Genomic DNA, 26,253 nt, shown 5'->3' on the forward strand with positions numbered 1-26,253 from the left:
TCACTTCGGTTAGACCTACTTTTCCTGAGAGCGGTTTTGGTAGGTAGAAGGGTGGGGGGGTGAAGGGGCTGGAAGAAGGTGGAAGAAGTAATTGGGGAACTAAGGGGCCAGAGCCCTCTTCCCGACAGTTTTCCTCGCCAGGTCCCGACACTTTCCGAGAAGGAAGGAGCGGCGCGCGGCCGCTCGTCCGCCAGTCGGGCTCCGACACAAACACACGCACGTGCGCCCCGCCCCCGCCGCGCGCACGCGCCCCGAGGCTCGGCGGCGGCGACGGGCGCGCGCGCGGTGTTCGCTGCCCCCACGCCGCTCCCAGCGCTCGGATCGCGGCGCCTCCCGCTCCCAGCACCGCTGCACGCCGGCTCAGCGGACCCGGAGACGGTGGCCGTGGTCTGGGGGCTCCGACGGCGCAGCGGTCGAGGCGGCGGCGCGGGGGGAGCGGAGCGGAGCCCGGCAAGTCCCCGGGAGGCGATGTTGCCGGGCGCGGGCCCCCGCGAAAGGCGGGCGCCGCGGCAGGCCGGCCGGTGAGGCGCCGCCAGGGGAGGCCGCGACGGAGCTCCCGGACCCGCCATGGGCTGAGACAGGTCCTCGCCGAGCAGGTGCAGTGAGCAGAGGTCCCGCGGGGGGAGCCCTCCCCGACAGGCCCCGGGGGCCCTCAGCCCGGTTAGGGCTCGCCCTACCCAGCCTGTGCCCGGTCGACCTTCCTTCAGCTCCTCCCCAAAGGCCCTGCTGACCCTGCCTCCAGACCCGGGCCCTGCAACCCCTGTAACCCCAACAGTCCCTGACGCCCCGGCGATCCCCATCCTCCGCTCCTGTGACCCCAGCCCAGCAGGCCCTTGTGCCCACCTCCTCCTCGGTCCCAGTATTCTGAGCCCACCGCCTGCACAGTGCTTGGGAACTACCCAGCATCTCTTCATTTCTCTTCTAGCCCAACGGGGATGGGGCCGCGGGCGGGGGGGAGGAGGAGAGGGGAAGGCAGGAGAGTCGGTCCTTCCCGCCAGAGGCCCCGGTGACCACAAACCCATCCTCTTTCTCTTAAGCCTGTAGTGAAAGTGACCCTTCCTTACCCCACCAGAACATGCCCGGGTGACTTCCTCCCAGATCTTCCTTGTGGCCTTCCTCGCCCTCCCCAGTGACACTATGCAACCCCAGCGTGACCTGCGAGGCCTCTGGCTCCTGCTGCTGTCCTTGTTCCTGCTCCTCTTTGAGGAGGCCAGAGCCGGCCGTCCCTTGGTTAGCTGTCCTGCCGCCTGCCTGTGCGCCAGCAACATCCTCAGCTGCTCCAAGCAGCAGCTGCCCAACGTGCCCCACTCCTTGCCCAGCTACACGGCGCTCCTGGACCTCAGCCACAACAACCTGAGCCGCCTGCGGGCCGAGTGGACCCCCACGCGCCTGACCCACCTGCACTCCCTGCTGCTGAGCCACAACCAGCTGAACTTCATCTCCTCCGAGGCCTTTTCCCCAGTACCCAACCTGCGCTACCTGGACCTCTCCTCCAACCAGCTGCGTACGCTGGACGAGTTCCTGTTCAGTGAACTGCAGGCGCTGGAGGTGCTGCTGCTCTACAATAACCACATTATGGCAGTTGACCGCTGCGCCTTCGACGACGTGGTCCAGCTGCAGAAACTCTACTTGAGCCAGAACCAGATCTCCCGCTTCCCTCTGGAACTGGTCAAGGAAGGAGCCAAGCTACCCAAACTAACGCTCCTGGACCTCTCCTCCAACAAGCTAAAGAACTTACCATTGCCCGACCTGCAGAAGCTGCCCGCCTGGGTCAAGAATGGGCTGTACCTGCACAACAACCCGCTGCACTGCGACTGTGAGCTCTACCAGCTCTTTTCCCACTGGCAGTACCGGCAGCTGAGCTCCGTGGTGGACTTTCAGGAGGACCTGTACTGCATGAGCTCCAAGAAGCTGCACAATGTCTTCAGTCTGAGTTTCCTCAATTGCAGCGAGTACAAGGAACGTGCCTGGGAGGCCCACCTGGGTGACACCTTGACCATCAAGTGCGACACCAAGCAGCAGGGGATGACCAAGGTGTGGGTGACACCAAGCAATGAACGGGTGCTAGATGAGGTGGCCAACAGCACAGTGACGGTGTCCAAGGATGGCAGTCTTCATTTCCGGCGGGTGCAGGTCGAGGATGGGGGTGTGTATACCTGCTATGCCATGGGGGAGGCTTTCAATGAGACACTGTCTGTGGAGTTGAAAGTACACAATTTCACCTTGCACGGACACCATGACACCCTCAACACAGCCTATACCACCCTCGTGGGCTGTATCCTCAGTGTGGTCCTGGTCCTCATATACCTGTACCTCACCCCTTGCCGCTGCTGGTGCCGGGGTGTCGAGAAGCCTTCCAGCCATCAAGGAGACAGCCTCAGCTCTTCCATGCTTAGTACCACACCCAACCACGATCCTATGGCTGGTGGGGACAAGGATGATGGTTTTGACCGGCGGGTGGCCTTCCTGGAACCTGCTGGACCCGGGCAGGGTCAGAACGGCAAGCTCAAGCCAGGCAACACCCTGCCGGTGCCTGAGGCGACAGGCAAGGGCCAGCGGAGGATGTCAGATCCAGAATCGGTCAGCTCGGTCTTCTCTGATACGCCCATTGTGGTGTGAGCAGGATGGGTTGGTGGGGAGATTCTGCCCCAGGAGAGGTAATGCACCCCTGAAGGATATGAGGGGATGGAAGAGAGGGCTAGCTGCCCAAGGGAGTGGGTTCCCCCCGAACTCAAGGGAATTGGTCACGGGTACAACAACAGGCAAGACCCCAAGCAGGGTGTGGCTGCCATGATTTTCAAATATGGATATGCTAATTCTCAGGCAAATGCTACACCCCTACCCAGAGCCCTGACAGTTCTCAATGTGGTGGAAGAAGAGGAGTGTATCTGAGCTGGTGGGAATGAGGAAGGGGTGGGAGGAAGAGCGGATTCCTTAAACTTTTTTGAGGTCACCCCTAGCTCCTTCTCCTCCTAAGAGAAAATTATTTGGAAAAAAAAAATCATTTTTTCCTATCTCTGCCCACCCACACCTGTGATGTTGTGTGTGATGGCGGGAGCTTCCACAGCAGCCATGTTGGGGAAAAGCTATATTATCTTTGACCAGGAAGTCACACTTCACAGCTGGGGAAATTGGAAACCTTTGGAAAAATGAGTCAGGAAAAGGCTGAGACCTTAATCAGTAACACTCCCCAAAGCCATTGTAAGACTTCCCACTAATACCTTCCTCTTTCTGGATGAGCCCTGGGTGGACGGGTCTTTGCAGGAGCCTGGCCTGTTGCCTGTCAGATATGGCAACAACGTGAGACGTGATATCTGTGCCTTGTCCTGGGACCAGTGGTACAGAGGGGTACAGCATGAACCGAGGGGTCCATGTCACAGCATAGATGCCAGCACAGAACTTGGAGATGGGGGATAAACTCCAGATTGGCTAATTCCCTGGTTGGTGAAACCTTTGGTTAGCATTTGATTCCCAGCACCTGTGTGTGGCACCAGGGTGGAGGGTGCTGAAAGCAGAGCTTCTATGGATGCCTGCCACAGACGTGGGATGGGGGCCTCTTTGCACTAGGCGGAGGAGGGTAAATCAGCCTCTATTATGTAGCATCCAGCTGGACCTACCTGATTTTCTGTGTATGCCATCTCTTCATTCAGTCTCCTGGTCAAGTTCAGGTGGGATTCTGAGTGTTCCCTAATATGCTGCTCTGCAAAGGAAGGAGTCTGGAAAGTCTGGCCCCAGCTGGGTTAGATTGGGCTCGGGGATGGAGGGGGCCGGGTATGTATCTCTTCTGTGTTGAAAAAGCTGCTTTGGTCCTCTCTTAGAGATCTCAGCCCTGCTGCAAGGCCAAAGCATGGGATCTCATCATCCGAGGAGATGGAATTGAGCGGTCTCTGCCACAGAAGAATGGCAATTTGGAGTGTGGCTAAGTTTTGCCCTCTCCACAAGGTTCCAGGCAGTCTTGTAACAGACAGTGGCACTAAACTTTCAAAAGGAGACCCTCTCAGCCAGAGGTCTGTGCAGTTGTGGTTGTCAGGCCCGAGGAACTTAAGAACAGGCCCAACGTTCCATTCCATCCCAGTTGCAGGATACTTTGGGTATAGAGACGACCACTCCCTTTGACTCTACTGCAGGCCCTGGGAGCTGGTTGCTCTGAGCTTTGGCAAGGGGACGAGCAGGGCCAAGGTGAAAATGTTCTCTGACGTTGGTCTTTTCAGTCTCTCCCCTCTCTGCCACCAAGTCTCCTTCCATCGGAAGTTCTCCAGATCTTCTAGTTTTCTGATCTCTCTTTAGGTTCCAAGAAGTGTCATTTACCTGCGGGTGAAAGCTGCTTGCTAGGAGGGCCTAACTCCCGCTGCCTATTAAGATTCGGGGAGGGGATTGGAACTCAGCGTCTGCTTCTTGTCTGTTCCTGGGATGTCAAGACTGCTGTCCATCCTTTATTAGTAACCTAGTTTTGTCAAGAGAGGTGCAGCATTTCCCTCAAGTACTTGCATGCTCATAGGGATGCATGCTTATAGGTCTGCATGCACCCCAGCACCTTGACTTCCATCAGGACAGTGAGTCTTCAGTCCCCACTAACGTCCACTTCCAGAGTGGTTTCCACCTATGTGCACAACTTCATGCACACAATTTTCTTGCCCTGTAGGAGAGACAGTGACCGTGCCAGGCTCCACAAATACAAACTTTTGTACTTTAGATTTCTGAACTGCCTGAAGCTTCACCCACATCTCCACGACACTGAATAACTTCTCAGCAAAGGCTGGAGTTAGGAGAACTACAGGTTGAAGATCTTGAGAGAAGGGGTGATGAGGAGCTAGCTGGCTCTTCAGACCCCTCAGAAACTTTCCTTGGATTAAAGATGATATATGTGAGAAATAAATGTAGAACTAGGTCAGTGACGGACCCAGAACACTGGCAGGGGACCAAGGAGCTGTAAGTTGCTCTTCCTGTGTTAACTGCCCTGGTAAGACAGGGGCAGGAGGAAAAAGTTGTCTGGTTATATTCCAGAGACTTCTGAAGATTCTGATACTGAAGCTATAGGAACCAGGACTCCCTCCTCAGACTTATCAGGGAATCGGGGAAAAATCTCACCTCCATACTGCAGCTTCCCCTCTAGGCACCATCTAGGGCTCTGAAAATCTTTAAAGTGAATGTCAAATGAAGTGGGTCTTCTGGGGCATTCTAGCTGAGTTCCTGAGGACTAGGAGGGCCATTTGCTTCATAAATCCTACCCAGTTTAGGGCATAATATCAATAAAAGGCCCTGAGGATCTAAGTCTCCCCACTGTATCCACTAGGTTGGCCAGTACCAGTTTGAGAGACTGGTAGACGTGCCTGGCTGCCCCACCAAGGGACTGAACTGATGAGCCTCTTCCCATGGTTTCAGTTGATAGAACCCAAAGGTAGCTTTCTACCTGGGGGATTGGGTACTCAGCATATGTAAGCTCACTAGAACCCTGTGTGGGAAACTGCCAGCTCTGGTTATAAGAAAAGGTCGAGCCATCACCCCACCCCCATAAACCAGACGTGTCTCCCAGGAAGCAGGTGTCCCTGGAGACAGAGTATGACAGGGCTCTAGAATCTGTCTGTGTGGTTATTTGTGATTTTTTTTCTTTGCCTGTATTTATGAGGCTCCTAGGAAGGAGCCAGGAGCAGGTATACCCCAGCTGGGGAGAGTAAAGCCGACTGATTCCAGTTTTCCGTGTGTCCTTACCTTTGTACTTCCTTGTAGCCCTGCTGGCGGAGCAAGCAGGCCTCCCCATGTCCAGGATCCTAGTCCTCCCACTTATGTACTCTCAGGCTGGCAAACGTTGGAGCCTCTGGGCTCTGAAAACTAGACAATGATCATTAAACCTGGCTTGAGTCTCTGTTCTGGCATAGTCTGTGACTGGTTTATTTATCTTTTCAGCCTGTGGCTGGGGTTCACTGTACCTCAGAAGGGTGTGGCCTGTCTAGGGGGAGAAGAGTTAAATGCTGTTATAAGGGCATGGGTTGAATCCACATCTAGGCATTAAGATGGACCAGGGGTCAGCCAACCTTTTCTGTAAACAGCCAGACAGGAAACGTGTTCGGCTTTGCAGCCCATATAGTCTCTGTTACAACTACTCAGCTGTACCGTTGTGGCAGGAAGGCAGCCACAGACAGCACACAAATGAATGACTGTGGCTCTGTTCCAGTAAAACTTTATTTATGGACATTAAAATGTGATTTCCATATCATTGTAACATGTATCTGAGGTTTTTTAACCATTTAAAAATGCACAAACTCTTACTAGCTCACAGACCATACAAAACCAGGCAGCAGGTTGGTTTTGGCCAGCAGACCATAGTTTGCCAACCCGGCAGATACTCTCAAAAGAAATGTCACTGAAGCTTTAGCAAGAGAGAGTTTAGAAATTCCATGACTTGGGGCTAGAAGGCTTTCTGGATCCCTGGGGAGGAGGTTTGCCTCCCTGAAGAGTTCTCTTAAAAGTCTGGATCAAGCCTACAAACTGTACCATGGAAAAATGCTTGGACTGGGTTAAAAGAAATGATGGAGAGCAGCTCGGTTTCACAGTATTTTGATTATTACCGGTATATGTTCATGTCGTGAATGGTAACCATCTTAGTTTGGCTTAAAGTATATTAATCTAATAGGAAGGTTATTATTCATTGACAGTGTAGTATGTCCTAGGCATTGCACAGAACACAGAAATGCGGTCCCCACTTTCTTGGTACAGAAGACAGCCTACCAGAAATTGGACTGGATTCTACTAAACTCTGAACATGCAGTTTCTTTGGCTACTCTCTTGGTACTTCTGGAAGGGGATTGTCATGGTAGATTGCACAAGGGAAGAGGAAATGGTATAAGGAAAAAAGAAATTAAAAGAATCAGAATTTGGGGAATTCCCTGGCGGTCCAGTGGTTAGGACTCCACGCTTCCACTACAGGGGGCACGGGTTCAATCCCTGCTTGAGGAACTAAGATCCCGCAAGTCACGCAGTGCAGCCAAAAAACAAAATAAAAAAATAAAAGAATCAGAATTTGAATAATTACCTAATTTCTTAACATTGATAAAATCTTGCCCAAAGGACAGTCCTCCTCTGTCTGGAAAGCTGTCTTTTTCTCTTCATGAGGAACAAGTAAAGTGGTGAGGGATGGAGACACCTCACAGCCAGCCACATCAGACCAATCAACCTTGGCAGTCAATGAAATGACAGATGTTGATGCCAGAGCAACCCCAGAGTCTACATTTATATAGTATTTTTTAATCTTTCCAAAGCAGTTTTTGCTATGGCTGAGTTTAGCCAAGAGGGTGAGCTGATAAAGAGAACAGATCTGGGGAAGACTACTGAGAGTTCTCCCCTGTATTTTGGCCTGTGCCAAGCCCTGTCTCTGTGCCTGAAAAGTTTTGATACTCCTTTCTCCATCATCCCAAGGAATCCGTGGCTGCACCTCTTCAACCCTCCCCTTCTCCCCCCTTCCCCAACCCCCCAGGGAGTTCCATAGTTTCTGGCCAAGATGTGCAGTTTTGTCTGCCACGTCTTGCCGCTCTTCCCCTAGCTCCTCTTAGGTGGCACTGCAGGAGAATGGATGAGGTTAATATGATGGTTACCTTTTAGAACAGAAAATGGGAGTTCAGTGGATTGCCCAGCCTAGTCTCTCTTCCATCTGATCTCTCAAACTCCTTCCCTTTCTGCAGTTGTAGCTCTTGTACCCCTTATCTTGTCTCCCGGGCAACCACTGGTGAAGCTTCACTTTCCCCACCCACACTGCAGAAAAGGCTCAGGCCCGTGCAGTAGTATGGTTAGCTCTTCTGGTCTGGCTACAGTGAGCCTATGCTGGATGCTTCCTCTCCCCAGGCTTGAGAGAGGAAAGCTAAAGCAGCTGCCACGTCAAGCCCTTTCATCAGGCTTATATACTGTTGTGTGGAAAACATGAAGTGTTTTCCTGCCCTGAGGCCTTCCAGTCGACATAGGCTTTGTTACAGTCCCACAATCACAGAGGGCATGGAGAGAACCAACCTTTAGGACATGAGGCCCTGCAGGAACTTCTAGGTGCCCTATAGCACTGACATACATAAGGTGAGAGTCACTGACCCCAAAGTTGGGGGGTGTGTATGCATGGGCACGCCCATACAAACATGCACACAGGTTGGGGAGCACTGTAGCTGGATAGAACTTTGTGCTGCTTTTCCTTCACCTCGCACTGCTCCTTCACTTGGCCGTAGTTTGCTTTAGGTGTGGACCTAAGCAGAAAGGCCGAGCCAAGTCTTGGGCATCCTTAGAAAGCACTGTGAGATAAGTGGGAATCTGCTTTAAAGAGAGGGGTGCTGGGGCCCCCTCATGTATACTCAATGAGACAAAGTTGAATCCTCTGGTACCAGAGACTAGCCTGAAGTAGCTACTTAATCTGCTTTTAACAGAGGTTTAAAAAATCTGGGAAATTCTAATAGCATGTAGATTAAAAACTGGAACTTATTCCCTGCACATTGGTAACTTAGTCAAGCCTTCTGGGTGGGTGGGTAGGGAGAAGGTGGTCTTACTGCAGGGAATGGAGGGAATCTGTCTGCTTTAAGCTTAGCCCAGTGCTGGAGACTGTCTACATCAAACCACCCTCCAGGGCAGTTCTGGGGCACTATCCTCCTGCCTTTCAGCTGTGTCTTCTCTGTGCCTATGCTTTGCTGAGGCCATGACCGCAATGCCTGACTAGTGTTTCATTCCTGGATCCCAGGATAGGGAAAAATAAAATAAAATAAAAACCACCAAGATTACAAACCAAATACTGAAGCCTCTGCGCTCCTGGGGTGCCTGCCTCTCTGTGTCCACTCCAGGCAGACCGCTGGCTGTTCTCAGACCAATGGAATGGAAAGTATCCTTCTCCTGATTTAAACATAACTGCTTTCATGGCACGTGTGTGTGTGTGTGTGCATGTGCCTGTGTGTTTTAATTCCAATAAAGTCCTTTGAGGAGGAAGGGGCTGTGATCCTACTCCAAGAGCCTGAAACAAGGAAGGAGAAACAAACCCGTGAACAAGCCAGGGGTTGTGTCTCACAGCTTCCCACCTCCACCCCGTGCCTGGGTGAGGGCCTGAGGCAGCCTGTGGCTATGGGGGAAACCAGAGGGTTGGGGTGGCAGTGTTGTGTCCACTGCTGTTGCTCCTCCCTTCCTGGATCGTCTGCTCCGCCTTTCCCTCAGAAGAGCAGAATTAGGTAGGAGAAATTTAGATAGACTTGTGACCAGGAGCTCCAGACTAAGACCAGCTCCAGGAACTTCAGGCTGGACCTGGGGCATAACTGACTCCCAGATTTGCAATCAGCCCCGTGACTTGAAAGCACTAGCTGGCAGCACTCAGGGCAAGCTTCACTAGAGTCATAGCCTTGGTGGCATTCCTGACCTTGCATTTAGGAGGAAATGTCTGTGTTCTCCAATGATGGCCAGCAACACAACCTCTTTGAGACTTGGGCCCTCTAAGCATCATTATCCATAACTGTTTATTGCCTCCCTAAAAGAAGCATAAAACCCAGAGCCAGGCTGAGTGAAAGAGAGATAAGGACAAGCACATAATACCACCTGTTTACATCTGTTTAATGCTTTGAACTTCCCAATGCCTGTTAACATGCATTCTGTCATCTAGCGCTCACAACATCCCTGTGAGATAGGTCAAGCAGTAAGTGATTTGCCTGTGGCCACACCAGTGTTTGTTAGGAGCTGGGTAAACCCAGACTGCAGGTTTCCTAGCTCCCAGGTCGATTCACTTTTCACTTCATGATATGTAGGCTCTTTATGCCAACCAGACGCAGGGGCAGTGGGAGCACTGAACCAGACGCCTCCCTGCTCCCTAAGCCTGCAGAGGCCCACCAGAAATGCTGAGGGAGTCAGGGGTGTCCCCTGGAGGCCAAGACAGGTCAACAGAAGGAAGGGCAGGAGTACTAGAGGTTCAAGGTCAACAGCCACCACTACCAGTGTCAGTGGAGCATGCACTACGTTCCCTACATCTTGACCTTTGTCAGGTGAAAAGGCCTTATTAGTTTACTCAGAGGATGCTCAGGGCCCGCTCCCAGAGGAAGGATAAGGCTTGGCTGGGAGGTGAGACTTCTGACCCCTCCTCTCTCTGCAGCCCAAGAAGAGGGGGAAGGTGAGGGCTGGCTGACTCAGCCTGCAAGTGCTTAGAGATCTGGAGCTGAAAGGCCCCAGCACTGTTCAGCTAATGATTATTATTAACTCTGAACGGGCCTTGGCATAGCAGCCAGCTGGCTCAGGGAGAATGCCTGGATCTCCCACAGTGAGGTTTTAAATACAAGACCCATAGCAGCCATGCCCAGGGGTGGAAGGGTGGGGATGATGAGAAGGAAGGGACAGGCCAGTGTCAGGGAGTGGGGAGAGGTAGTCTGCCCTGTGAGAGGGTGCGGCCAGAGGAGGCACAGGCTGGCAAGAGATAGCAGCCTACCTTCGATGCAGCTGAAAAGCCAAGAAGGTGAGGCTGGGAGACTTCGCCAGACAGAGCTCCTGCCACTCAACACCACTCCCCAGCCAGGGGCAGGGCGGGGGGAAGTGTTGGGGTGGGAAAGTGGTGGCTACGGGAAAGATGGGGGCTTCGGGGTGGTATGTGAACCCAGAATGGTGATCCTATTACCATTTGGATTTAGATACAAAAAGCATCTATATTTCTAATGTCCTCAAGGCTGAGTTTGAATGTAATCATATTTGGAATCAGGACTTAGTGAGCTTGATATGCAAATTTGTGCAAATGACACAGAATTTTAAAAAAACTTGAACACCCTGGCTTTTTTTAAAAAAGGCAAACCAAGGCTGGCTACTAGCAGCTTTCCCTAGTTAGGGGACAAGGGCAAAAGGGCAGCCATTTGCTTCTCCCCCAAGGCCTCTGCCTCACTCCTGAGGAGCCCAGATAATACCCCAGATGGGGAGATACAGGGAGGTGGGGGGATAGAGGGTGTAGGGAGGAGGAAACACACAAGCAGGAGGCATATGCAGCCATCAGCCCACGAGATCCCAGCTGGAGGAAGAGTGCCCTGGCACTGAGGTCTAATGGTTGTCCAGCTGCTGCCCCAGGATGTGAGGGCAGGTGGTGATGGAAGGAGAAAGGAGGGGAGCGGAGGGAAGTCCCCCTACAATCTGGCCAGCTGGGAAGAAGGGCTCCTCCTGGCGACCTCCTCCCTATACTGCAATCAGACTGGCTAAGCAGGAGGAGACCACCTGTGCCCCCCTCTCTGCCCTGTGCCTCTGCCCCCCGAGGCCGACCGGTCAGAGAAGTGACAGCTGGGACCCCTTCCTCCTGCAGAATATAAATGACTTCCCCCTTCCTCCCAGGGCTGGGAATAGACATCAGCTGGCACTGCCCACGCAAACTGCCGGCTGTCAGCCAGCCTGCCCGCTCACCAGCCCCCGCACCACCTGGGAGGAGGCAACACCTCAGGCAGGCTCGGGCTTTATGGTGTTGCCTGCTTGGCTCCCAGAGCAAGCTGGTGAACCCCACCCAGCCTTCCTACCCTGCTATAGACAGAGTAAGACTCCCAGCACTGACTGTGCTGGGCAAGGGGAGATGGACTCCCTGATCAAAGCGACCCTCGGTGAGAATCTCCTCCATGCAGCCCCAGTAACCATCTCTCCCAAGTTCAGGATACACTGAGGAGTTGGAGAGGGGAGAGAGGGCAATGAAAAAGACAGGAACAATCACCCTCTGCATAGCAGGGGTCCCCCTTGAGATGCTCAGGGTCTGGAGAGCTCCTAGTAGATGACAACTGACCCGGGAGCATCCTAGCGAGGTCCGCTCAGAGGACCCCTCTGCCCCTGCAGTTCTCACTCCTGTACTGTTGAATCATACCAACCTCCCTGCTTCTGAGCCACCCAGAGAGGAGGTCTTGAATCTTCTAAAGACCTCAGATATCCAAAATATTGCTATCTAGGAACACCTACCCCTGCTCCCGGGACCTAGAGCTCCAGGCCCTACGCCACAGGCCTCCCAGAGTTCCCACTGAGCTCTCTCTACCAGCCTTAACACCAATTTCCTGGCTCAGCCATTTTTAGTATTTGCCATGGTCTACGGAGGTCCCAGCTCCCCGACTGAGCCAGACGACAGTTAACCAATCTAGCATCCAGCCCTTATCACCGAGGGCAGTCTGGGGAACTACTGATACTTTCAGTTTGGAACAAGGAGGGGTCTCTGCAGGGAAGAGAGCCCAGCCCTCATTTGCCAGCTGGCACCAAATTCAGCCCCCTCCTGGGCCAAAGAGCTGGCAAGAGACGACACTTGAGGAAAGCTTAGCTGACGAGGAGAGAAGGGGAACCAGAGACACTTTGTTTTCTCTTAGATCAGAAGAGCCCTGCCCCACTTCCTTGACTCTTATTTTGTTCTAACAGCTTCGGAAGAGCTCCATGAAGCTATGTGCTAAGGCAAGGACCTGAGCCCTAAGAAGGACAAAACATGAGATGCTCAGGACTACTTTGCCACTGAGAATGGATGTCTTGCAGCCCTCAAGCCCAGATCCTGAAGTGAGCTGAAGGAAGTTCTTAGCTGGGCTAAGAAGCCCAGCCAAGAGCCAAGGCTTAGTTAAGCCAATGCCCTTTTGCTCCTCCAAAAGTTTTAAAGTGACTTTAGTGCCTTCACTGTCTTGATGTTCTGGAGACCCTCACCTGGGCCCCTTCTCTCCACAGTGCCTGACCCCTTGTCCCCTGGTGCAGGGGCCAAATCGGCACAGATTCCTGAAAGGCCACGAGAGCAGACCTGTCCCTCCAGAGGGGTAAGGAGACAGTGAATGTAAGAATTACATCCTGAGTCTGCTGAGTGGGCCAGCCCATGGTTCAGACCTGGGAGGGTGTTCTGTGACATCAACTTGACAGACACTGAATGTTAAGAAGAGAGATTGTTTAGAAACAATCACTCATTACACAGATGAGGAAACTGAGGTCCTGAGACATGTGACTCGCATAAGGTCCCACAATAGAGTGTACAAGGACCATACCCCATAAACAAGACCCACTGGCTCTCTCCACTACACTGCTTTCTCAAAGTGACCCAAAGAGCCATCGCTGTCATTCATAAGTTGCAGGAATCCAACTTTTCACCAGGCATGCAAGCAAGAAATGACTGCCAGCACCACCACCACCACCACCACCCAACACTTCTGTCTCCCATCAAGAGTGGAGGCTTCAGGATCAAGCTCCCCATCACCTTTCACTTGTGCCCCGTACATTTCCCCATTTTGGCCCACTGAGTCATCTGTCAGCAACGGCAGTTTGGGTTTCCGCAGCCCCTAGCCCAGCTAAGAAATACAAAAACCCTACCACTTCTGAAGTGGATCCCTGAAGGTCACCAAAGGAACCACTGAAGTCCAAGTCAAGTGTCCCATTTTGATTCACAGTTTGGAGGAATTCACATTTCCATTTTCTTCCTTGGCAAGTAGAAGCTGGAGATCTGGTGCATGATTACCAGGGCTGGATGGAGGGGCAGCGCCAGGCACAGGTACCAGGCTGCACCTTTGATCTGGGCCTGGAACCACACAGAGTGCATACCCAGGAGCACTGTGACCGTAGCCATTAGGTAGATCACCAGTCCACATGTCAGATGGTAGAGCTTGAGGCGAGCCACCCTTGAGACCCTGGCTGCCCGGGGACAGAGGAGGCAGAGCCCACACAGTGCCTGGATGCTAGTGGCCAGCAATGTCAGAGCCCCTACCCAGCTGTGCCAGGACACCAGGTGGGGCAGCTCACTGCGGGTCCTGCTGGAGATGATAAAGCCCAGGCCCAGGGCTGCGCAGAGGATGGCTAGGGTCTGCCCTGCCCAATGGAGTCGAATCCGGGCCTTTCGGGAGCAGCAGAAGAACACGGAGTGCTCAGGTGAGAAGAGCAGGATGGCCTCAGCCGTGCAGAGGCAGAACTGTGAACACAGGAGAGGGCCAGTGAGCCTCAGACCCAGCTTGGAGGCCTAAGAAAAAAGCGGTGCCCTCACACATCCAAACAAGGAGGACAGAGGGTGGGGGCTAAAGAACTCCTACCAGGACCACCTGCCACACAGGTCAGCATTTGTGGGCAGAACTGGGAATCCATGCTAGAGCGGAAGTCTCATCATTCAGGCTGACATCATGCCCCCACCTCCACCACAGACAATGACCCTCATTTCTGGACCAATGGGAACAGCAAATGTTAAACTTCCTCCTGAACTTTGGGGTGGGGAGCAACTGGATCACACCCCTTCCACTTCCTCCTTTCAGGCCCTACTGGAGAAAAAAATGGTATCTTCCATGTCCTCCCACCCCCTTAAACCACCTGACTACCTACAGCCCAGCCCTCCTGTTTCGTGATCTCACAGGTTGCAGGGAAAGATGGGGCCCTGGGCGTTTCCCCCCACCTCTCTGAGCCTCAGAAAGGCTAAGCCTTCTGAAGGCTGGATACTTCCTTAGGGGCATATCCAAACAAATCACCTGCAGAAAGAAGCCCAAACTCACCGCCAAGGCCATGAATACAGGGTGCCAGGAGAAAAGACCTAAGAATCAAAGAGAACAGACTGACGGCTGGGCTCCGTTGTTTCTACCCCTGTGGCTGGCTGGAGCCCAAGGAATCTGGCTGGAGGGGAAAGGTCAGAGTAGTGTCTCCAACCCTAATCGGTAATCAGGAACTCCGGGCAAAGTGGAGCAGCCAAAGGGCCTTAGGGTGAGCAACCAAGAGGGCAAACATACCACTTTGGCCTGGGTTCCCCATTCAGCACCTCGCAGCTACCAGCCCAGTCCTAGAACAGACCTTGGCATCCCTCCTTTACTTGTATCATCCACGAGGGTCTTTGCTTATGATGAACTAGTGAGTTCCGTTCACTTCAGTCGTCTCCTCTCCTCCCAGCACCCAAAGCCCCACCCTTCCAGGACCCACCCCCAGGGCCACGCCCCACCACGCCCTTACTACCCTTCCACAGTCCGCCCATCCACTGCTAGGGGTCCCCCTCCACGCCTCTTAGCGCTCCCAAGCGCTGCCCCTCCAGCATCTCGGCTCCGCCCCCTTCCCCGCCCCGCCTTGCACACTTACTGGTTCCTGGCCGGGACAGCACTGTCAGAAAGATGGTGAAGCCCAAAGCGACCAGGTGCGCCAAGATCCCACTGCCTCTCCGCAGCCACCGGGTCAGTCTCGGCTCCCTCTGTGGAGCGGGAACCAGACCTACCTCCAGGGACTGCATGGCGGTGCCCAGCCGCCCCACACTTCCAGCTGCCAGGGCACGTCTTCCGGGTTTGCGATCGCGGAGGCGGCCTCGGCTGCGGGAGAGGCTCCTCCCCGGGACGCCGCCGGCAATGCGGCGGTTCGTCCACAGCGCCCTCTGGGGGCTGGGGGAAAGCGCATCCGTCCTGGAGAGCCCCGAAGGCGAGGGCGGAAGGCGACTGGACAGCTCCGGGCCCACCGTGTGTCTTCCGCCCAACTCATGTGTATCTTTATGTCTACCCGGCCTGACGGGGCTTATGTCTCAAATAGCCTGTGGAAACTACGACAACTGATTTCACCCGAATCACAGATTTGGTATACTGAACCAAGAGTGTGAAACCAGTGTTTTGAACAGTTTTCCAGAAATACTGGATTTCCCTGGTTGCCCACTCTCTCCTGCCACCTCTTCTTCTGTCTTGTTAAGGGAATAAGATTCCTCCCTGCCTAAAAGCAAGGAGACTGAAAGGAGAGGAGAAGGCTAAAAACTAGTGCCCTGTGCCTGGTGAATTCAGGTTTGAGGAGCAAAGGAGGGACATGCAACAGTCGTATCCCCTGTCTGCACAGTAGCTGTTGTCCCCAGTGAGACAAATGGAAAAACTAGGGCACTCCCAGCCCTTGCCGCCTCCACACCATCTGCTCAGCCCTGGGGAGCCAGGCGAACCTGAGGGGCTAGGGCCTCCCACACAGCTGCTGCCTCCCACACCAAGGGAAGTTCTGTGAGGATACCTTTTCCCTTCCTGCCTCCAAAAAAAGGTGTGGTTCAGCTTAAGGAGGCCTACCTGGGAGAGGCTGTACCCCTTCCTGAAGGGTAAACCCACAGGCCATGGAGAAAGAGACCAAAACCAGCCATCCCACAGAAATCAGGGACATCCTGAGTGCAATTACCAACTCAAGCTCCAGTGGTTGAGAAAATAAGGCTACTAGTAAGAGGCAGGAAGGGCAGAAGGGCTGAAGAAACTGAGGCAGTAATTCAGAGACAGGACGGAGGAGCAGGATTGCTGGAAGACCAGAAAAGGGCCACAGGCAGACATCCACAGACCTTCAAGGCCAAGATCCAAGAGCAGAGCCAGAGGTGTGGCTCCCCTCCCCCATCCAGTTTCCTTTCCCAATGGGACTGTAGTCCCCTTGCTCGCTCCGAGCCACATGCCTCCTCATCCTAAGACTCCCCCCCAAGTGATACAACCCCCAGCCATTTCCACAGACTAAAAGGACAAAAATATACGAGTGTAAGAGATTTTTTTTGCAGGCAAGTGACGGGAGCTGGAGTCTGACTGCCTATCATCTCAGCCTCCTGGGGAGCAGTTGGGGACAGTAAGGACACTCATTTTGTTACATTTCTTTCCTTCCTTTTCTACGTTTCTGTTTTTATATTTTCTTAGCAGCAACAGAACAGGGAGACAGTCTTGAGGTATTTTAAAGAGTATTTTTTTCTTAAAAAAAATAATATAAAGTTATAAAAAGCGGCAGCAGCCTGGGGCCCGGATCTGGAGGGGAGGAGGTGCTGGCGGCTCCATCGCAGTGGGCAGGCACTTTCTTGTTAATGGGCTTTTGACTGTAGGAAGACAAGAGGCAAGAGACAGGGTCGGGCTGGGGGTCTAACTGTCCTCCTATCCAGCAAACTATGTGGGCCAGAAAAGCTAAGCCTTGATTTCCTCCTGCTGGTCTTGTGAGTAAAGCTGGGCAAGGGGGAGGATGAATGCCAGCCCAGCAGAGGCAGCCTGGAGATCACCCATGCACACGTGTGACAAAAACACACTCAGGCCCCGTGCAGCTGTCAAACTTACTACTCTCATATGGGCACCAAAGGTGTTGGTATGCATCTGGCCAGTGCCTAAACCAGGAGGGCATCTCCCCTTCCCACCTCCAATACGTTCCTCCTGGCTGAGGTCATATGGATAGCTCATAGCATGCTACTCCAGGGCTCCCATCAGAAAAGGCAAATAAACCTGGCTGCTGGCTTTACCAGAAACCCTGGAGAGCTTGCCTGGTACCTGAAAACCTGGCAGTGGGTATATGTATAAGGTGGGCAGACATGCATATGGGGACCTTGGGTTATGTCCCTGCCCTTTCATGCCCTGATGCCCAGAGGCAAAACCAATGAACAAGACCAGCCCACCCACCCTGTGCCCAGCGTGTTAGGCCACAGCTCAGGGACCCAAGCTCAACCCTACTGCCCAAACCTTTCTTATCAGAGCTCATGGAGTCCAGCTTCCTCTCCTTCAGGGAACAGAGGTAGCTCCAAGTCCTGGAGTGAGGGCCACAGCCAATTCAGAAAGTGGCCCTTTGATTAAAGCAAGCAGGGGAAGGGGGAGAGGCAGAGGCAACATCTCCTTAGCCCAAAGGAGAGGGCTGGGGATAGGGGAAGGCCCACCAAGCAAAAGCTGGGGTCACCTCTCCCTAGAGAAGATGGCCCAGGAACTCTTTCTCAATTTCCCCAGTCTTCCCTTCCCTGCACAGACATTTACTTAAGCACCTCTTTTTGTCAGGTGCCTGTGCACTCCAACCTCATCCATCCTGACCCTTCCCTGCCCCTGCTCTTCAGGGAGCTGGGCTGGTACCTTCAGTGTAGAACACTTCTCCTCAAAGGCCAGGGCTGGACCCGGCTTCTTGCGGCGCACAGAGCAGGCCGCGTCGGCAGGGGCACCAGCCTGGCAGTGCTTGGCCTTCACTGGCCGGCAGTAAGTGGCCAGGTTTTTCCGCTTCTTGGCTACCTCCTCCTCAGAGAGGCAGTTGGTCGGCAGGGCCTTGGCCGGGTGTCCAGCCGCTCCCTGGTTGTCCAGCTGAGACGCCTTGACTGGCGTGGGGGGCTGATGAGGGGAACCCCGACAGTCCAGGGGCCCTGCCCGCTTCACTCTTGGCTCCACCGTCCCATTAAGCCCCATGCCCAGGGCTGTTTTAGTCTTGGCCGAGAGGCCCCGGCAGCCAGAGGGTTTGCCTTTTCCAGTGGCCTCCAGGACGCAGGTCCGTTTGAAAGTGGTGGGCCCAGGGGATAACTTTCGCTTTCGAGAAGGAGCCTCCACCTCAAGCCCGTCCTTGCCTTTGGATGACTTGCTGGCCTTGGAAGGTGGGAGCTTGCTGAAGGATGGGGAAGGTGTGTTGGCAGGCAGTGGTGAGGTGATAGCCTGGCTCCCTCCCATGCACTCCGCCTGGCTGCAGGCGGCTGCCACGTTGGGGGAGCCTGCAGGGTAGCCGGGGCCAAGGCTGTCCTTGGTGGGGGGTGTGGAGGCTGGGCAGGCGGGTCTGGGGGGTGGGCCTGGAAGGCGGGGGCAGCTGCCCGTAGAGGATGGGCTCAGGGGAGCAGATGGCGGGGAGCTGACAATGTGGGATGGAGGCTCAGCCGCCGGGGGGATCTTCCTGCAGCAAGAAGAGAGCCCCACTGTGATGCCAAGCAAGCAAGAGGGCCTCCCCACCAACATACAAGTCTTTCCACCCACGTAGAAATGGCCCACAGAGCCCTGGCAGTGCTGCCCTCTGCTGGGAAACGCTGGAACTGAGGGATAGGAAGAAGGCACAGGGAAAGGCAGGAATGAACTAATATACAGACCCTTTAAAAACCTCACTTTAAATCTCAGGTTGGACATCCTCTATCCCTACTTACCCAAAAGGTACTGGAAGTGATTGGTGAGAGTTAAGATTCGCTCCCAGGCGACCCATTCAGGCCCTGCCTTAGCCCAGCTCCAGGCTGCCAAGTTTCCCCACCTCCTTTTCATCCTACCTGGGGTCTTCCCGGCAAACAGCCAAGCCACATCTATAGGTATGTGTGACGAATTAGGGGTTCTGAAGCCCGTGTATGCCTGGGGCCTGGGAAGGGAGGTTCTGGGGCCAGGAGACTCACTTCCACATGTGTGAGCTGAGGTGCCGTTCCAGCATAGAGCTGAGTGCCGAGCAGAACCGGTCCAGCCGGCGGCTAAACACGTAGCATCCTGGACTCACCAGCCGGCTCCCAAAGGTGCAGAACTGAAGGCAGAGGGAAGGCACATGGTTAATGGGGCCTGAAATACAGGGAGGGCACCTGCACATAGGATCTGACCTCCTCCCCACATTGTGAGCCAGGAGGACTGGCCCCCCACCCCCAGGTCCCTGCCCCAGGTCCTTACCGCCTGCGGCCGAGGGGGCCGGGTTGCATAATGGCAGTCAGTGGGGAGGTGGAGGTCATCAGATGTCCCCTCCTCCTCACTCTCCTCGCTGGAGGCCTGGGCACCACCCCGGGGCAGGGGGAAGGGGAACAGGCCTGGGTCCCCATCACCACCACAGGGGCCTTCATCATCCAACTCACTCTCAGAGGAGGCCCGGGACCTGGAAGGGCCAAAGGGGATGTGAGGGCGATGTGATGAGAGTGGGTCACAGTAGGGGTGTCCCTGAACCTGCCAAGCTCAAAAAGTCGGGGCAGACACCCTGCTGGGCGATCAGACAAAGAGGAAGGAGGACAGGAAAGGAGGGAACAACAGAGCTCACAGAGTAAGAGCCAGAAAGATCAGGGGCCACAGCTCCCAAGGGGTTTTCTCCCCAGCCCCTTCACTTCCCAGGCCCTGCCTCCTCAGGGGGAAAATCTGCTCCACATTCGCCTCCTCCAGAAAATCTGAGTATAACCACACCCAGCTCTGGTCAGCCCAGTCAATTTTCTCAACCCCCTTCTTGTATCACATATTCCTGTGAACCTATCTGTGAGCTGAGCCTATGTTTCGTGTCTGCCCCTCATGTTACAGGCAGAGATGCGTGTGTGTCTCCTTCCGCAAGGCAGGCTCTCCCCGGGTTCCAGCGCAGCCTCCGCACACAAAGGGGCCAGTGAATAAATACACAGTAGGGCTGCCTCATCCAGGACCCTGACCCTTTCGGCTCCCCAATTACGACTTTTGGCCTGTTGGAAGCAGCTGGGAAAATGTTTTTTTCCTGGGTGTTGGAACACTACAGAGAGCCTGGGGTACTGCGGTATTCCTGGTTAGGAACAGGGAGTCACCCACCTCCACACCACCGCCAGGGGCCCCTCCCCACACACTCAGGGTGGAGTGAGCAGCATCTTCCAGGGCACTCCCTGGGCCTGTCTCCAGGGGTTCCTGATGGCCTGGGGCCAAGTGTCCCCAGGTAAGATGGGTGCTGGATCCTGGACGTACCTGGGCAGTGCACAGTATGGGTAGGTCTGCTTGGCACGAGCAGAGAAGGTGCTGCTGGGAGCAGCCACTGCTGCCACAACCTGGACTGAGGAGGGGGGCTCCTGGGAGGGGCGCTCAAGAGCTGCCTCCTTGCGCCCTGGGCTCTTCTCCTTGGGAGACTCCCCTTTGCGGGAGTTGGCCTTCAGCTCTGCCACCAGCACGTCAAAGTCCTTGGCTCGGCCCTGGACTTCCCTGCGCTGGTGCACGGAGTGGATCTAGAACACAGCAGGGGGAAGGGTGGGGAGGGGCTGAGCAGAGGTAAGGGGTGGTGGTGTGCTCTGGCCTGGGCAAGTGAAGAGACTGGGCATGTGAGTGTGGGTGTGTTTGTGTGTCCTTGTTTCACTTCCTGACAGGGCCAGAACCCTCCTCTGGAGTCGGGGATCTGGAAGCCACCCCCTGCCCGCTGTCCCCACCTTGGGCCCAGTGGGGGCAGCCTCCCCTCCCCTTACCTGGTCTAGGCTTAACCCCCATCCCTTCAGCTGGATCTTGGATGAGATCTCACTTGCTCTCCCTGCCCAGGGCCCGTGTCTGTGCTGTCCTCCCTCACTATGCAGAGGGACTGGGGGTTACCTTGCAGGTCAGCAGGCGGGTACAGATCTTTTTGGTCTCTGGATTTATTACCCCACACTGCCTGTTGAGGTCGCACTCCTTCCCTGTGGGGAAAGCGGTTCCCATGAACCCCAAGGCCATTTCTGGGAGGGTCTGGCGTCTTCAGGCCAAAGGCCTGGGAAGAGCTGGGCCTAAGGCAGGAGAGCCTCTGGCCCTCGAGTCTGGGGCTGCAGCCTTCCAGAGATACTCCTCTGGGCATCAGCAGCTCTCTGCTGGGTGTAAGAACCATCCCGTCCCCATGCCAGCCCAGGCACTCCTTTGGGGGGCCCCAAGTCTCAAACAACGCAACATGTACCAGGAAACAAAAGCAGCTACAGGCATCTGGGATGCCAGGGAAACCAGCTATGGGAGGCTTCTGGTGCCCTGGATCTAGACGAGAAAAGAGATAAAGTTCAACAGCCCAAGGTGAGGAAAAATACCTTCACCTGCTTGGGCACAGGCTCCCATGGCCTTAATCAGGAGACCTGGGCTGAAGAGAATCTTCCAAGAGAGCAAGCAGGTCAAGTGAGTGTCCACATCAAGGGATGACCAGGGGCTCCTGTACCCTGGCACCCTGTGATGGCCAAGCCCACCCTTTCCTGACCCCCTCTCCATCAGGCCCAAGGACAAAGCAGTCCAAAGGAGTCCCCACTCTACCTTCCTGACCCCAAGACCACGACTACTCACGAGCCATCTTCCGGTGGGTTTTAGGGGGCAGCCTGGCCCCAACAGGCTCCTTTTCAGACGGGCTGCTTTCAACCCGGTGACTAGGGCCCTCGCTGGGGGTTATCTCGATGCTCCCTCTGCCAGGAAGTTCTTTAGAAGGGGATGCCATGGGGTTTTTTCCAGGGGAGTCCTTGCTGAGGCCAGCCGGCTGGCTGAGGAAAGCAGAGGGTGGAGCCACCCTGATTCCGTGTCCATCGGGCTTCGGGAGACTGGACATCTTTTCCAGATTCACCACAGGCACGAAAAGGCTATACATGGAGAGAGGGTGCAGGCTGGGAGGTAGGGAGGCTGGGCCTGGGCCTCAGACTCTAGCCCAGAGCCATCTCCTTTCCCAGCCCTGGAACTTGGGTGGGCTCCTGCAGGAGTGCAAAACATGGGAAAAGGGGGCCCCATATTCCCCAGAGCAAGTAGAAGGGAGCTGCAGAGAGAGATGGCCGCCTCCCGCAGTGAGCAGTGCCCATCACCCCACAGCTGCCTCCATGTGTGCCAACCCCTCCCTGGGCTAGGGTCAGGGCTTGTCTCAGGGAGTCTCCAGCCTTTCCTTACCAGAGGTTGTCCTTCTGGGTCTTCTCAGGAGGCTGGTGGCCACGGCTCCGGGACCCCTGGCCCTTCTCCCTGGAGGAGGTTTTGGTGGAACCTGGGGCCCTACAAGCTGGGCCCTGACCGTTCACTACATGGCATTTCTGAGAGCTGGCAGGGGCTGGAGGTGGAGGTGGGGCCCGGGCGTAAAGCTTGCTGAGCGGCCCATGTCTTCTTTCTGTCACCAGGAGGTGGAGAGAGCAATCGAGGTGAGTGGCATCAACTGTCTCCTTCCCCAACCTCCTAACCCTGCTCACAGACTCACGATAGAGAATCTGGAGTTTCCAAAGCTTAGATTTTAAATTTGCCATTTGAATTTGAGCCTTCAAGACTCAAAATTCTAGGAATCAGCTTCCTGAACCTCTTAGCTCTTCCCAGATGCTAGAACTTTACTCCACCAGATGCTAAAAGGGTGCTTAAACAATAACCCCAACCAACCACAATCTGTGAAGCTCCCTGCCCCCACCTTCTATTCCCAGAGCCTCCCTCCATTACCCACATGACCTCCCAATCGGCCCTGTCCTCAGAGTTCCATGTTCCACCTTCCCCTGTCCCCTCTATCTCCTCCCTAGGGCTCCCCTCACCGCAGTGCTTCTGGAAAGCTTGAGGCTTCACCACTTGGCTGCAATGGTTACATACAACCAAATAGAAGTCGTCATGGGCAGGGCAGTGCCCGAAGATGGACATGTCTGCAATGACAGAAGCCCTTATCACTGGGGCTGAGGATACCAGCTTTTCCCTGTAAGATCAGAGAACACTCCCACCCACCACTCAGATGACACTTCCCCTCCCAGCTGATATGACAAGCTTTATATTGGATGCTTCCAGCTTCCAGAGTTCAATCTAACCAGTCCCTAAGAATGCAGGCTTTCAGGTGAGTGGGCACCAAACACCAATGATTAGGATCTCCCTCAATAAGTCACAGGAGCCAGGGGAATAGGCTGACTCAGACCTATCAAAGTGAGAATCCCCAGACCTGCTGCTTCAGGCAGCCACCTCCTGGGTTGTGGTGGAAGAAGGGAAGGTGGTCCTGTCTGCCCTGGGCCCCAGCCCCAGTATGTGTCAACCCCCACCTTCTTTAATGAGGGTCATGGCATCCAACTTCTTCAGGTTTTTGTTACTCTCCTCCAACTCAGCCCCTGGAGGAGAAACACAGCTCAGAAGGACCACCCCCATCCCAGAAGCCCCATCTCCCATCCGACCAGGTCCTGGGACCAAGAAGGAGGAAGCCCTCACTCCTTGACAAGCACCTGGTGCTCAGGACTACTTGGAGAACCTTTCAGTGGATCTTTCTCAAGTGCCCATTCTTCCTTCACCTGCTACCTCTGGAATGAGCTGACCCCATTAGGAGGGATCCAGCCACCTTTCTTATGGATCCTTCATTCCAAGGTACAGTTCAGGATTCCACTGCTGACTAGTTGGGTGACTATGGGTAATTATCTCTTTTCTGGGCCTGCTTCCCCATTTAAACAGGAAACAGTCCTTAACATATTTTACTACAGATCCCCGAGTCCCTTCTTGAGATTTCTCAGACAGGTCCTTTCTGCTTTTCTGTGGCATCCCAAACATACTCTCCTAGGTCCCCATCCCCAATTTTGTTCCACCTGGGTTGCCATGGCGTTGTCAAAGTTACACCCAGCTTCTCAGGTCCTGCACTGATAGGATGGCCACAGAGCAGAGAAACTGCTGTCTTAGGGCCCTTCAGCATCTTCAAAGTCCCCTTGATCAGCTATGCAAGCCCTTTTCCTCTTAAGAGGGGGTTTGGGCAAGGGTTGCCCTTGTACCTCAGTTTCTGGGTTGATGACAAAAACGTTTTAGCTGTGCAAAGCAGCTCTTTCCCCATCCCCCTACCTTACTCCTCTCCCCTCCCTCCTCTACGCCCCCTTCCTGTCCCTTGGAAAAAAAATCAATTCTGAGTCACCAAACCCGTCTGATTCCATTTCCGGTTCTCAATGCACCCAGACCCTGACAATGGCCCCATCCTTGCCCACCCAGCATGGGGCAGTTCTGGGGTGGCCTAAGGCTCCCACTTAGGTCTGCTTCTGACACCTACTAACAGACGTGCCCCTTTCTAGAATGAGAAGAATACTGACAGTCTTATATAATCTCCAGATATGAGGGGTGGTGGGTTAGGCATGCAAGAAACAAGGGGCAGCTCCCACTCTTAAGTCCATCAAAATGCTGTGATGGACAGAACTGAGCTGGGAGTTGGACGTCTCAGAGGAGAACAAGTGTCATCAGAGACCGCTCCATGTGGTCTCCTCCTCCACCTCTTCTCACTTGCAAACTTCTTCAGGGGCGTGATGCCTGCTGTCACCCCAAAGGCCACGAGGCCAGATGCCCCCTGGGGCCCAGGAGACAAAGATCAGGAGAAGGGGCTGTCAGCCCGCTCACCAAAAGCACTCAGGGGCCTAGAGAAGGTGGGGGTCATGGGAGAGAGCCCGGGAGGCAGGGCAAGAGGCCCGGGAAAGGACGGAGGGTTGGAGGCATGTATGGATGGACGGAGGAGGGAGGAAGGGAGGATGGATGGATGGATGGACCGACGAACTAATGCGGAGGAGGCGGGGATCTAGTGGCACTGCAGCCGACAGGCAAACGCCGAAAAGGAGCAAAAGGTGTGGGGCAGAAGGCGAAGGAACAAGGGGGGTTGGGAGGGGGGCACAGAAGTGGGGTGCGTGGGAAACACGTGGAGAGGACTGTTGCGGATGGGGAAAGCTCGAGGCAGGTGCAGGAGGGGCGGAAGCTGTAGGACAGCAGGCAAGAAGAAACATAAAAGCAAGCAGATGTGGGGGCAGGTATTGGGCAACGGCAGAGGCAGAGGTGGGCAGGGTGGGCTGCTGGAGAAGAGCCGGCGCTAGGACCCGGAGGCGCGAAGGTGGCGGAGCGGGCGGGCACTAGGACCCGGCGGGTCCTTTGTTTGGGGGGCCGGGGAGCCGGACGGCGGCTCCCGTCGGCAGCTCCCCTCTGTTGGCGGGGGCCCGGAGGGGGGGAGGGGAGACAGTGATGGGGTCTTCAGACTCTAGGGGTGCTTCACTCACCGTCGGCCGCGGGCAGCTCGGCCCGCTCCACCCACGAGCTCCAGCTCTGTCCCGCGAAGTCATCGAGACTCGGCACCCGCCGCTCCAGAGCGGCCATTGCTGCCGCCGCGCGTTCACGCACCGCCATCACCGCCGCGGACGCGCGCCCGCCCCGGCGCCGCCGCCGCGCGGCCCCCTCCCCCCATCCCTGCCGCGGGCACGCCTCCCCTCTCCCTCCCACCTTTCCAGCTCACTCTTTGCGCAAGCGCAGCACTGGTTGCCTTCCCCTCACTCTCCGTGCCGCATAGCCTTCTGGGAAACGTAGGCTTAGAGGTGGGGAGGTTGCCTACTGAGCTTGACGCGAGAGCCCCTCCAAAATGCACAATTGCGGGGGAAAAAGAGACCAAAGCCCCAGGACCTCTGCTCCTAACCGTTGTGAACACATTCTTTGTGCTACCAGCCCACTCTCTTAAGTTCGCTGCACACAAACCCCAGTCCCAAACCTCTCTCTGCCCAAGATGCCCCTTTAAGCCGTGCTTCCGCCAGCTGGCTGGCGCCCCTTCCCGGGCTGGCGGCCACGGAGCGACTTCGCTTCCCCGTAGATCGAATGCGGTAGGTGCAGGGAGGTGGGCGCTGTGAATCAGAAGGGCAAAGGGAGGGGGTCTGTAGGATGTGCTGAAGGACACAGGGGTTGGAGTGGGGGAGGGTCCTCAACTCTCGGGTTGTGCCTCCTGTGTGGGAAACCCACGCTTCCCTGACGCAGAGCAGAGGGTTGAAGTGGCGTTGTCTGGGTTTGGGAGGACCTAGCTGAGCTGACCGGGATCACCTGTCAGGATGACAGAAGGCTATCTCCGAGCCAGAGCCAGCCCCGGAACTGGGGTGGCCCCGAGGCTGCTGGTGTTTGCAGCATCTCTGCTGATCCGTCTCTCTCCTCATGAGCACTGCGATCGATACCCTGTACCGCCTCTTCCCAAACCCTGGCTGGACCCTGACTCCATCCATCCCTTTGGCTTCTT

The 26,253-nt window shown here is 55.2% G+C and overlaps 2 protein-coding genes across 5 annotated transcripts; one reads left to right on the plus strand and one right to left on the minus strand.

Moving 5' to 3' along the window:
- Window positions 1-404: 404 nt before the first annotated feature.
- Window positions 405-5,947, plus strand: AMIGO1 (adhesion molecule with Ig like domain 1). The gene is made up of 2 exons (XM_061186218.1): window positions 405-596; window positions 1,073-5,947. The coding sequence occupies exon 2, from the start codon at window positions 1,138-1,140 to the stop codon at window positions 2,617-2,619; it is 1,482 nt and encodes a 493-aa protein (XP_061042201.1). The 5' UTR covers window positions 405-596; window positions 1,073-1,137; the 3' UTR covers window positions 2,620-5,947.
- Window positions 5,948-12,779: 6,832 nt separating this feature from the next.
- LOC133086981 (ataxin-7-like protein 2) lies at window positions 12,780-25,385 on the minus strand. Of its 4 annotated transcripts, XM_061183751.1 has the most exons (13): window positions 25,259-25,385; window positions 23,294-23,359; window positions 22,805-22,909; window positions 22,188-22,398; window positions 21,603-21,889; window positions 20,898-20,980; window positions 20,289-20,542; window positions 19,275-19,473; window positions 19,013-19,134; window positions 17,736-18,531; window positions 15,010-15,118; window positions 14,439-14,476; window positions 12,780-13,870 (listed from the first exon to the last, which is right to left on the minus strand). In XM_061183751.1, the coding sequence occupies exons 1-13, from the start codon at window positions 25,383-25,385 to the stop codon at window positions 13,367-13,369; spliced, it is 2,901 nt and encodes a 966-aa protein (XP_061039734.1). In that variant the 3' UTR covers window positions 12,780-13,366. The 4 variants fall into 4 exon arrangements, with proteins under 4 accessions (XP_061039734.1, XP_061039735.1, XP_061039738.1 ...); XM_061183752.1 differs by lacking the exon at window positions 22,805-22,909 and having other exon boundaries at window positions 25,259-25,383; XM_061183753.1 differs by lacking the exons at window positions 12,780-13,870; window positions 14,439-14,476; window positions 15,010-15,118 and adding an exon at window positions 16,574-16,729.
- Between the last annotated feature and the right edge of the window lie 868 nt (window positions 25,386-26,253).

The sequence above is a fragment of the Eubalaena glacialis genome, chromosome 3 (assembly GCF_028564815.1).
Source record: "Eubalaena glacialis isolate mEubGla1 chromosome 3, mEubGla1.1.hap2.+ XY, whole genome shotgun sequence".
In the NCBI taxonomy this organism is placed as follows: Eukaryota; Metazoa; Chordata; class Mammalia; order Artiodactyla; family Balaenidae; genus Eubalaena; species Eubalaena glacialis.